Raw genomic sequence first — 12,390 nt, forward strand, 5'->3', positions numbered from 1 at the left:
ATTAATTATTATTGACTTAGTGGGCTGGTAGAATTGTTACCATGCTGTACTTTGTGTCATTTTGTCCGTCTTTACATTCTGAGCTCAAACTCCACCAAAGTTATCTTTGCTTTTCATTCTTTTGGTGGCTGATAAAATATGTATCAGTCATGAACTGGGGTCATTGTAATCAACTAACTCCCTCCTCAAAATTTCTGGCCTTGTGTCTATATTAGAAAAGATTATTATTATTATTATTGTTATGAGTATGTTTGGTATAATAATACCTAACATACTCAGCTTGTTGCTGGCAGTGTCATTAACATACCAGCTGTTCACTTCCTGAGAATTAGGGCTGCATGTTCTTTTTCAACTCTCAAGGATTTACAGAAACTCCTTGAACTGCCAAGGAATGCTGTTCTCTGGATATGATTTATTTCCCTTTTTATGCCTACCTTTTCCTATCACATTTGTATTTCTTTGTTCACTCTACCTAGGGCACCAACAACTATTGACACAATATTATTATTATTATTATGTTTTTTCCTTCTTTCTTCAAATTTTCTTCCGATTCTCGCCGAGTGTTTTCCATACACCTAGGGCAGAGAAGCTCATTGTATGCCTTCCCAGATTACGCACACAAATTCACAGATAAAATATGTATTTAAAAATTAATAAATAAATAAATTCATAGATGGATGTTGTTTTCACATATTATTATTATTATTATTATTATTATTATTATTATTATTATTTTCCTTTTGATATTGGTTAGATAACAAATACCTGCCAAGCCACAACCTAGAGCAGGCATGGTAGTGTAATGTTATTTGTTCAACACTGCTCCTGGTCCTGTTGAGTTTACATTCTTGGATCATGTAAAAAGAGAGAAAAAAGGCTTTCAAAATATAGATTACAAAGACAAGAACATATACTGAGTGTGAGCTGTATTGTTTTTTTCTGGATAATATATCATCATCACCATCATTATTATTATTATTATTATTATTAAAGGTACCAGTTGTAGAATCCTTGCCAGATCAGATTGGAGCCTGGTGCAGCCTACTAGCTTGCAGTCCCCAGTCAAACCGTCCAGTCCATGCCAGCATGGAAAACAGACATTAAATAATGATGATGATGATGATGATGTGTCGAGTTGGCAGAAATGTTTGCATGCCAGGCAAAATGCTTAGCAGTATTTCATCTGTCTCTACGTTCTGAGTTCAAATTCTGCCAAGGTCGACTTTGCCTTTCATCCTTTCAGGATCGATAAATTAAGTACCTGTTGCATACTGCGATCAATCTAATTGACTGGCCACCTCCCCTGAAATTTTGGGCATTGTGCCTAGAGTAGAAAAGAACTGTTAGCACACCTAACAAAATGCTTAGCAGCATTCTACTCATCTTTAAGTTTCGAGTTCAAATTCTGCTGTGTTTGACTTTGCCTCTTATACTTGATAAAATAAGCACCAACCATGTACTAGGGGTGTTGTAATCTTCTTCCTCTTATGCTCAGAAACTACTAGCTCTGTGCCAAAATTTGAAATTATTTTCAATGTTTGCTGTAGCAAACTGACATATCAACCCCCTTTTCCTCTTTTTCATATACATATTAGAGAAAGCTGAGAAATATAATTATATTGTACAATGTGTGATAAGGACTCTAATATAGGACTCTAATAAAATTACAAAGAATTTTTGTATTCTAGAATGACTGCTTTGATTTTTTCTTTTTTTTTTTTTTCAAGAACTAATGTAAAATTTGAAATTTGTTAAGCCATTGTTATCATTCAAAAACTTTCTACTAATGTTTTTGTCAGAATTACAGAAAATTTTTTTTTTTAATGAAGGAAAAAAAAATCAGCATCTTGCTTATTTGATAATGTTGTTGTTATTGTTGTGTATTTTTATGGTTGTTATTGTTGTGTACATTTATTGTTGTATTAGTAAAAAATTGTTCCTTTATATGTTATGGTGCTAATCTTTTATCTGTGACATTTGCTGCCCACAGATTGAATGCTCCCAGTCAACCATGGAGGTATTTTATTCCATAGCTCTGCTGCATTCACTAGCTGCATTCATTAGCAGTTGTTGTTCTGTTGCCCAAATTGCACTTCCATCTCTTTTCCCTGCTCTATTAAGCAGTCACTATCACTCTATTCACCATTGTCACAAACAAATAATGTCTACCATATACATATGCACTCAAACACATACACAGACGCAAACACAAACTCACACATATAACTCATTTCAAACCTCACTTGGTATCACATATTTTCTGCCTTTCATTCTATCCCATAAATATAAACAAATATGAATCATATTTACACAGCTTGTAATGGTGCATAAACGGTAAACTAAATCCACTGAAAAATCACTTTCCTAAAGCCATGAAACATATATATATGTATATATATATATATATATATATATATATATATATATATATATATAATGTTTTGAACTAAATTCCTATTCTTTTTGAATGGTTAGTCTTTATTGCATTGAAAGTTTAAAAATTGTTTTCCTTAAAATCATTGAATATTAAGATAATCAAGAATTATTAAATATGCTTGTAATTGGAATGAGCAATTGGTTTGTTTGGTTAATAAATATTTTGATATATCACATAGTTCCTTATCAGCCAAATATAATTAATACTTTGAACTTTTAAGTCCTTTGAAGATTCTAATTATAATTAATCCATGAATGTTAAAATGTTGCTATTAATACTTTATCAAATTCAAAAACAATTTAAACTTACAGCTGCAATACTTCGTTCATTATCAAATAAATATAACATATCTAGCTGAAGAAATGTATTTTTATGGAAACTTAAACTGGCTGTGTGTAATATGATTCTTTGTTGTGTGAAATTTCTAGGAATTTTCTTGATGGCATGGAAGATCATGGTGACTCTCTGAATTCCTTCCTATTCCAATATCATATAATTGTCTATATTTTCTAAAAACAAAACATGTTTCTTATTTCTATGTTGTAGTCTCCTCTTTTCCTATCCTTTTACATTCTTTATTTTTAATGTTTGGTGTATGTTTATTTTATTTTTGACTCTCTGTGTGTTTATTAAATTTCTGAAAATTACAATACCTCTAACCAGCTTTTAATTAGATGTTTTCAAGTTTATAGCATATTAAAAACTCTTTTTCATCTCTTCTTAAGGTGCTTCTCCAGAAAATATTTAAAAACAAAATTACTTAGCAAAAATTTCAGCCAAGGAAGAATTAAGCCAGAAATTTCATGAAAGTTATTTTGAGTTCTTCTGTTAGGAATAAAAACCAGTAAAGTTTTGTGTAACTAGTGGTTATTTGGTGGGAGTTCTATTTAGCTTTAAATTTACAAGTGTTAAAAAATAATCTGAAGTTGATAAAACATATTTACATAAGACAGAAAGGTTTTTTTTTTAAATTTATTTATAAGTATTTGATTACATTAGAATATGTCCAAATGCCATGCTTAGCTAAAAAGGAAATTCAAAATCAACTATACTTGATACTATAATATTGATCTAGATTCTAAGTTTGCAAAGGAACTGAGCTGTGATTGTTTTTCCATCTCACAAGTTTCAGATACCCGATTTGGTTGTTTTGCAAGCATTCAATTCATTGAACATACTCAAATTCATTATTTCCAAAGACTTTAAATGTCTATAAGAAATGCTAAATGAATGTTACAAGAAAATGTTTGCTCTTATGTATTAAAATGTGTAGGAGTTAGATGCAAGTATGTATCTGACTCATACACTGTTCACTTTCCAGACATTTGTACATTACTGCATATGCTTTATACGCACCTTTGACAAGTTGTGGTGCACCTGAGCACTGTATACAATAATTTCATTAGTATTATTATTAAAATAATTGTTTAAAGATTTTTATAAGAGTGGAGACATGACTATTATGCAGCAGCTGCAGAACTGTTTCTATATGGGATAGGAGCTAATGGATATACAGAATTTGAAATTGTATGTGTGTGTGTGTATATATATATATATATATATATATATATATATATATGTACACTCTATCTCTCCGTCTCACACACACAGAGCTTATGTACACGTCTTCTTACAAACATGCAGTAGGTAGACCAAACAAAACATATTTGTAGTTAGATGTAGAGGCAATCAAAGCAGGTTCAGCTAGGTGAGTAACAATACTGATGGTGATGGTGGGATACTTAAATGAAAAGTGCAGATCAAAGAAATATTTAAGAGTTAAATGCCAACCAATGTAACTAATATCAACTTCCACACATAACTTTGCCTTTTTATCTCAAACTATTATGTTTAGATTATCTCAAGAACTAAAACCAAATATTTACATACATCTTACTCTTGCAATTTTGTAAAATCAACAATTATTCCTTAACTTTATACTGGAAAGGAATTGGTAGTTTTTTTTTTTTTTTCATTCAGTGTATTTATAAATATGTTTTATCATCTTCTTGTCTTTAACATCTTTATGCTGTTAGAGTTAAGGTTAATTCTATGTTTCATGTTGGCTGGAGCTGAAGGCAAACTGGACGTGTTAGCCAAGTACTTGCCTTCCAACAGGAAGAGAATGTGTCATAATGCTGAATAAAACTGTATTATAGACATAGCAATAAAGGGATACTAGAATAATATTGCTTTTTCTATTGAGGGTTTAGGAAGAAAGCATACTAATCTCCACATAAGCCTCAGAAAAGAGTCCAACATTAAATTAATATTTTATATACAGCAGATAAAATGTGAGAGTAATGAAATTATAGGATAATTATTACTTTTATATAGAATAAAATAAAATAAATTAAAAAGGCTTTTTAGAAATGTTTATTGCAGTTAAAAATAATAAAGAATAAAAATAATCATTGTAATAAGAATTTAAAGTAATCATTATAATGGAATCATTTTCATTTGTTGGATTTTTCTTTTTTTTTTGTGATAAAAATGCTTTTTTTTTCTTATCAAGTTTTGTTATTTCCAATTTTCTGTATAATTTCTGCATGTTTTTATTTTGAAGTTATTGATAGCTATATGAGTTTTACCTATTCTATCCTAAATCCTTTGAACTTGTAATTTATGCTAAATGAATCTTTCATGTAAATTGACTTCCTTCTGTGCAAAGAAGATTTTCAAAGAGAGAAATTGAATTGCAACCCTTTTCAATCAGTTGCAAGACAGAACTCAAATGCTGCATATTTGATGCATGCCCAGTTTTAGTTATTGCATTTAGTTGTTTTGATTTATTATATTGTGTTACCTGTTTTTCTTTTAATGAGCCACATTTCACCAATAATACACACACACACACACAAATTTTATGCAAACCAAAAATTTTAATTTTAAATCAGGTAGGAAATTGTTCCAGTATTTTCATGTATTTAACCTGTAAATTTATCTTTTATTAAGAAATCTTTGTCAAGTTACGTTCCTGCACATGCATGCACACACACGTGTACACACACACACACACATAAACACACGCACACAAACACACAATTCAAAAACATGTAAGGTAATACATCGAAGTACAGCTAAAATGTCAGATCAATAATTGACCAGAATGGATAACAATTTAGATTGAACTATTTTCTCTTTTCCAGAATTTTACACTTTTATCATAAAATAACTAGTCATATCTTAAGTAAGATAACATCTTAACTAAGACTCACATTCCCCACTTACACCAATGTAAATATATATATTCATAATCCTCACTTAATATCAAATTTTCCATGCTCGTATGAGTCAGACAGAATTTGTTGAAGTAAAATTTCTACAGCTGGATGCCCTTCCTGTTGCTAACCTGCACCTGTTTCCAAGCAAGGTAACATTTCCCATGGTCAGACATATCTTGTCATGGATGGGAAGTGAACAACATTGCTTGTATGGCAATGATGCTCATTTACAATCAACATGTGATGTCAAGACAAGGGTGCACACACACACACACACACACACACACACACACACACACACACACACATGCACACATGTACTATTATATATGATGGGCTCCTTTCAATTTCTGCCTACCAAATCTGCTTACAAGGCTTTGGTCAGCCGAGGGCTATAGTAGCAGACAATTGCCTAAGATACTGCACAACTGGACTGAATCTGAGACTACATGATTGGGAAGCAAACTTCTTGACCACACACTTGACCATGCATATACACACACACACTGACCACACAGGGCAAAAGTACTTTTACAAGTCCTCATTATAGTTAAAACACCACTTACATTTTAGCGATGTTTCTCACAGCAGTACCTCACCATATTTTAACTTAATGTCACATATATTTTAATCGGTTGTGTTAAATTGAATAAAATTAGATATAATGATAAAAAATTATTTGCTTCTTTTCTTTTGTTGATTATTTTGTATCTATTTCTCGTTCACCATAACTCAGTGTTTTGCTACACATTGTGTCTCAAATGTCACACATACTCTGTCACACATACATTTAGTGACTTAGTTATCATGCACCCTCATTAGCCAGCATGTCTCTCTCTAGAAAGATTCTAACAGTCTATATTTGACTTGTAGACGTTTTTAGCTATATACTTATATTGACTTTGCATGCTTGTAATAGATAGTTGGGTTGGAATACAGCAATTTTATTCTTAATAGTGAACTCAATGTTATTGTTTCAATTAGTTTTCTTTTAGCCTCAAGGATTATGTTTTAAAATTATCCATAGTTTGTATAGTTTAATTTCATATTTAGTTTTAGTCTTTTAAATAGTATGTCATATTTACAATTTCTGGTTTAATATACGCGTTCCAGAATAATTGAGTTATAAAACTTCCCCATTTGTAAACAATCTTAAAATTCTTATTAAAATTATTTCCAAAAAAGTTTGAAATTATCACAGTTTACATATGCATTGTCCTCTGAAGGTCCCAGTTGCCCAGTATCATGTCATTATAAATATTATAGCTCACTTGCCTTTCTGTGTACAAGCTGTAATTTTTAATTCTTAACTAGTTTCTTGGCCCTGATCACCAATCAGCAGGTCTTTGTATTTCTCTTCAGTTTTCTTATTCGGTATTCTTTTGCAAGTAATTTATCAATTCCTTGAATGTTAAGATTTCATTCATTTTAAAACAAAGTAGCAGGAATAGACAAGGAAGCATTCTTTTTGCTTCGTCAAATACAGGAATTACTTAATATTTATTTTTAACATATTTCTCCCTCTATACAAATTCTATTTTTTATATATTCTTGATTTATAAAAAAAGTAAAATAGATTTTTCATTTATATTTAACTTTTTTGCTACAGAATTTCTCTTGTGATATTTTATACACTTTCAGACTTTAATATTAAATATTCAGTAATTTTGTATTAAAACAGAATGCTGTACTTGATTGTAATTGGATTTGCTTCTTTTCCTTGGAAACTCTTGGACAGATTTGTCATTGATTCAGAAATCAGTAGTCATTGATTCAGAAATTCTGTATTTCTACCTTTGATACAAACTCTATATTTTACTGTTAGATGTGAAATAGTTATTTCAATTATGTTGTTGTCTAAAAATAGAAGCTTCTTTATTACACTCCATGGATTTATTTCACATCTTGTTGATGCCTATAAATCTAATGATCTTTCCATGGATAACATGCTAATACATTTGGAATTAGTTAATTAAATCCTTCTTCTTTATTAACAGTTTCTGAAATCACTTTGATATTTTAGTTAGCTTTTGTAATGTTTAGTAGTCTAGATTAATTGCTGTATTCCTAAACACCCAGTTAGACACATAATAATTTAGGCTTTGGCATTTTATAATGCTAAGCTTTTTGTTCTGACACTTGTGTTATTGAAGACAACTACACAGACACACACACACATGTTATTGTGTGTATGTCTATGATTGCATTTGGTTCTTTCTCTTAGCTTTAAACATTTAGCCTTTATAAAATTTAATTCATGTTCAGTATCTGCTCTGAAAATAAAAACTGTGAAACTTATAGAGTCATTGTACTGCTTCATTGTACTTATAGAGTCATTGTACCATTTCATTGTACCTATAAGCCATTGTACTATTTCATTTAAAAAAAGTCAAGTAAACCATAACTATTTTGGATTTCTATCATTTTTTTCTTTTTTTTTTTTTGTATATCTATAATTTGCTCATTACATTAAATAATATTTTCTTTCTTCATAGGCTATGCAATTTCTGTTTTATTTTACATGTCAAAACTTCAAAATAGAATTTAGGAAGAAAATTTCAATTCAAATTTGAGTTTATTTTATTTCTGGATTTATTTTATCCAAGGCTTACACCTTGTATAGCCATTTTGTTTTTTGTTCTGGTTTTGTCTTAGACACTAGGATGTCTTACCACATACTGACAGTTTGTTTAATCACATTCCTGAAACTATATATATAGTAGTGGTGCACCTGAGCACTGTATACAATAATTTCATTATTATATATATATATATATATATATATATATATATATATATATATATATATTCTTTTGTCTTTGACCTATTAACTGTTGATATCTCATTTTCTTTATAATTGACCAACCTTTTTCATTAGCAAATTATTGTCTCTTTCCTAGTAATTTTGCAGTATTATTCTAATTAATTGTTGTCGTTTACATAAATTTTAGATACGCTTGGCCCAGGAATATGTCCTTGGATCCTTGGGTGCCTTTAGCTGAATCTAGTAGTATTCAAGCCAGATTTACTGTTTGAAAACCCTCCCTTCCACCAGTCTCAGATATTCTGTAAAGACCCATGGGCATTATTCTTTCCTCACTACTAAGCAGCTCTATAAACTTTACCCTACCCATTGAGTTTAGTAATGTTTTACATTTAATGGCTATTTAGTTCATTTGTAATCATTCTGTTAATTTTTTCAAATTTTTTTTTTTCTTCTTTCAAAAATGTACAGAAGCAAGAAATGAGTTTTAGTCAGAAACAAAATTTAATCACTTCAAGCTATATTCTATAATATCCTCTTTAATAGTTAATTTATCTTTGTCTAACTCATATCTTTAAAACTATGTAACTATATAATAGAACTACTGGTGGAAAATGAGAAGAGAAATTAAGTTAATTGTGGGAGCCATGTAAGCTCTGGAAATTAGTTAAGCTTCTTGTAAATCAACTTTGGAACCCAGATTTAATTCCTCTTAAGTCATTTAATCTCACATCTTGTATCAGATAACCTGGAAAGGGTTTGAATTTGCCAGAAAATTTTTGACCTTGATATTATTCAAAGACAATTATTTCAGTGGTACCCAAATGATCCACTTGGACATTTTCACTTTATATACTTTCCTATACAAGTTACTTATAGCAGTGTTAATATCTCTTACATGAGTACAATATTAACTGACTTATTACCCATTTTATTTCTGAGCTTGAATTCCTACAGAGGTGGATTTTATTTTCTGTCAATTAGACAAGCACTAATAATAGAATAGGATAAAGTTTACCAAACTGTACACCCCACTACAAAAAATAATCTTGTCAATAAATAGTTGTGTATGAATTGCATGGGTTTTTGGTTGTTATAATACTAAAATTAGCAGGTCTGGACATGAAAATGTGAACCATGTTTTATATCGTGTAGTTCTGTGCCCTTGTTTTCAATTTGGAACAACAGCTCTCAATCCTTTAGACTCTGTGCTGCACTACATGTCAAATACTTACTGGTACACTTTGCATGGAGAGTTGTTCTGAAGTTAAACATTTTGATCAAATACAAAAATATAACTATATTTTATCAGTTATATTTGTGTATAACAAAATTACAAATAATGTTTTTACAAACACTCATGAATTACTACAGATTTTCTTAAGGCTTAAATTTATCATTGTCGTCGTTATTATTTTTGTTTGCTTTCTTTACTGATGTGCACAGGCCAGATTATCATAATCTAAGTCAGTTCTTTTGGGGTTCCACTTACCTCATAAATGTGTTGTACATTAGATTGTTTGTTTCTTTTCTATAGCTGGATACCTTTCCTATTATCAATTATTTTACAGAATGTATTGGGTGCATTTTATTACGGTACCTGTATTAGAAAAGATGTAATGTTTCCAGTAATATAAGAGTAAAGGTTTTGAAAACTTGAAATGCATCTACAGCACCGCAGTAAACCATTTGAGAGCCATTAGTTTTGAAAGTTCATAATTTCTATCTGAATTTTGTATTTATTTGATTTTTTTTACAGTTTCAGTTATGGGTGTATCAAATACATGTGCTTTACTGTCGTCAGATTTTCTTAAGAAACATTCATATTGTTGTTTTCTAAGTCCCCCATAACAGACATCATCATTTATTTTCAATTGAAAGAGAGTAAGTCAAATTAGAGGATTTTAATATCTTGGTCTGACACTTCCAATCACTAAATTCAATGCCTTCTTAGGTTAAAGATCAATGCACTAAATACTAGAAGACTAGTGAAATGAATTCAACTATTTCTTTCTATTCTAACTTTACAAAAAGCAGTTTTGCAATGTCATACAATTTCATTAAAAAATATATTGAATTAGGCTCTATTGGCCACAATATACTGCAAGATAAGTATCCCTAAATCAGCTTTTTCATTAATCCCTAGTCTTGCAAATTATTTTGTTTATCTGTATTACTTCATCTCTCTTTCTCTCTCTCTCTCTCTCTCTCATATTCTTTTTTCTCACTACACATTCACTTATTTTCTCTGTTAAATTCAGTCATTTATTTCATTTTACTCTTTCGTTGGTTATCATAGTCATAAGAAGCTTCAGATGTGGTGTGCAAGAGAGACGACTGCGTTGGTATGGTTATGTGTTGTGTATGGATGAGGACAGCTGTGTGAAAAAATGTCACACCCTAGCCGTAGAGGGAACCTGTAGAAGAGGTAGACCTAGGAAGACCTGGGATCAGGTGGTGAAGCATGACCTTCAAACGTTGAACCTCACCAAGGTGATGACAAATGACTGAGACCTTTGGAGATATGCTATGTTTGAGAAGACCCGGCAAGCCAAGTGAGACCATAACCATGGCCTATGCCAGTGCAGCATAACCAGCCCATTTAAGAATACCCTTCAATCATTGGGCAATAAACTGCACTTGTGAGGACCTATTGAGGCAAGTGATGTCATTGTCATGGCCGATGACAGTACTGCCTGATTGGCACCCTTGCTGATGGTATGTAAAAAGCACCATTCGAGCATGATTGATGCTAGTGCTGGCTGACTGGTCCCATGCTTGTGGCATGTAAAAAGCACCATTTGAGCGTGATCGCTGCCAGTGCTGCCTGACTCCCATGCCGGTGGCATGTAAAAAGCACCATTCGAGCGTGGTTGATGCCAGTGGCAGCTGACTGTTCCCATGCCGGTGGCATGTAAAAAGCACCATTCGAATGTGATGGATGCCAGTGCCACCTGACTGGCTCGTGTGCTAGTGGCTCGTAAAAAGCATCATTCAAGCATGGTCGATCCCAGTACCGCCTGACTGGCATGTAAAAGGCACCCACTACACTCTTGGAGTGGTTGACGTTAGGAAGGGCATCCAGCTGTAGAAACTTTGCCTGATTATATTGGAGCTTGGTGCAGCCTTCTGGCTTACCAGCCCTCAGTCAAACCATCCAACCCATGCTAGCATGGAAAGTGGACATTAAGCAACAATGATGATGATGATAAGATTGCTTTAAGAATAACTCATTTGCAATACTTTATCTTTTCAACATCCTCTAACATTAACCATTCCAAGGATGTTCTCTGTGGCTATCAACTATCTGCCATGCAGTTTTCTCTACATACAGACTATTTTAACCTCCCTGTTCAATTTAATGTTTTTGATTCTAATATATTTTGACTCACATCTTGTCATCTTTGCCTCTGTTTAGTTTGGTTAATAATCATTGCTCATCACTGTTTACTTCTCCTTGCTCCAGATATAGTTTTAAAGCTCTCCTGTTCATTACATTGCGTTAGTATTTAATCCTTAGTTTTAGTCATTACTTTCAAGACCATACTGGGACATTACACCACCTTCAATTCTCTACATCAGAATTATACATTTTACATCTAGTAACAGATCACACTCATTTTAGTTTTCTCTTGCACTTGTAGAACTCCTGCTTTCATTTTCATACATGATCACTTCTATAAAACATGACTGTCACAACGATGTGTTTTTGTGTTTGTAGCAGTGACTATATGTTGCTTGTTTCACAGCTGTAATACTAACTGCAAAGCAGTCACATACACGTAACTATAAGCGTCAATATCTGAACTTCACAATTTACACAATTAATATATACATTTATTTTACATTCTCAATCATTTTGCAATATATTTTCCTCTCACTTCCACCTGTTCATTTAATATAAAATGCTTGTCATTTACAGATTCATTTATTCAACTTTTTCAAGTTTTTCTTATATTCTCTCA

At 31.6% G+C, this 12,390-nt stretch overlaps 1 protein-coding gene across 12 annotated transcripts in view; it reads left to right on the forward strand.

Annotated features, from left to right (window-relative positions):
• Nucleotides 1-12,390, forward strand: part of LOC115222534 (inositol 1,4,5-trisphosphate receptor type 1) — a 324,840-nt gene that overhangs the window by 198,317 nt on the left and 114,133 nt on the right. For 7 of the 12 annotated variants that reach the window (XM_036500553.1, XM_036500548.1, XM_036500552.1 and 4 more), the window contains one exon: nt 1,991-2,017. The exons of the other annotated variants lie outside the window; for them this stretch is intronic. In XM_036500553.1, the coding sequence (XP_036356446.1) occupies nt 1,991-2,017 (27 nt within the window). The remainder of the gene's footprint in view (nt 1-1,990; nt 2,018-12,390) is intronic. 12 annotated transcript variants of the gene reach the window in all.

The sequence above is a fragment of the Octopus sinensis genome, linkage group LG2, assembly GCF_006345805.1.
Source record: "Octopus sinensis linkage group LG2, ASM634580v1, whole genome shotgun sequence".
NCBI lineage: Eukaryota > Metazoa > Mollusca > Cephalopoda > Octopoda > Octopodidae > Octopus > Octopus sinensis.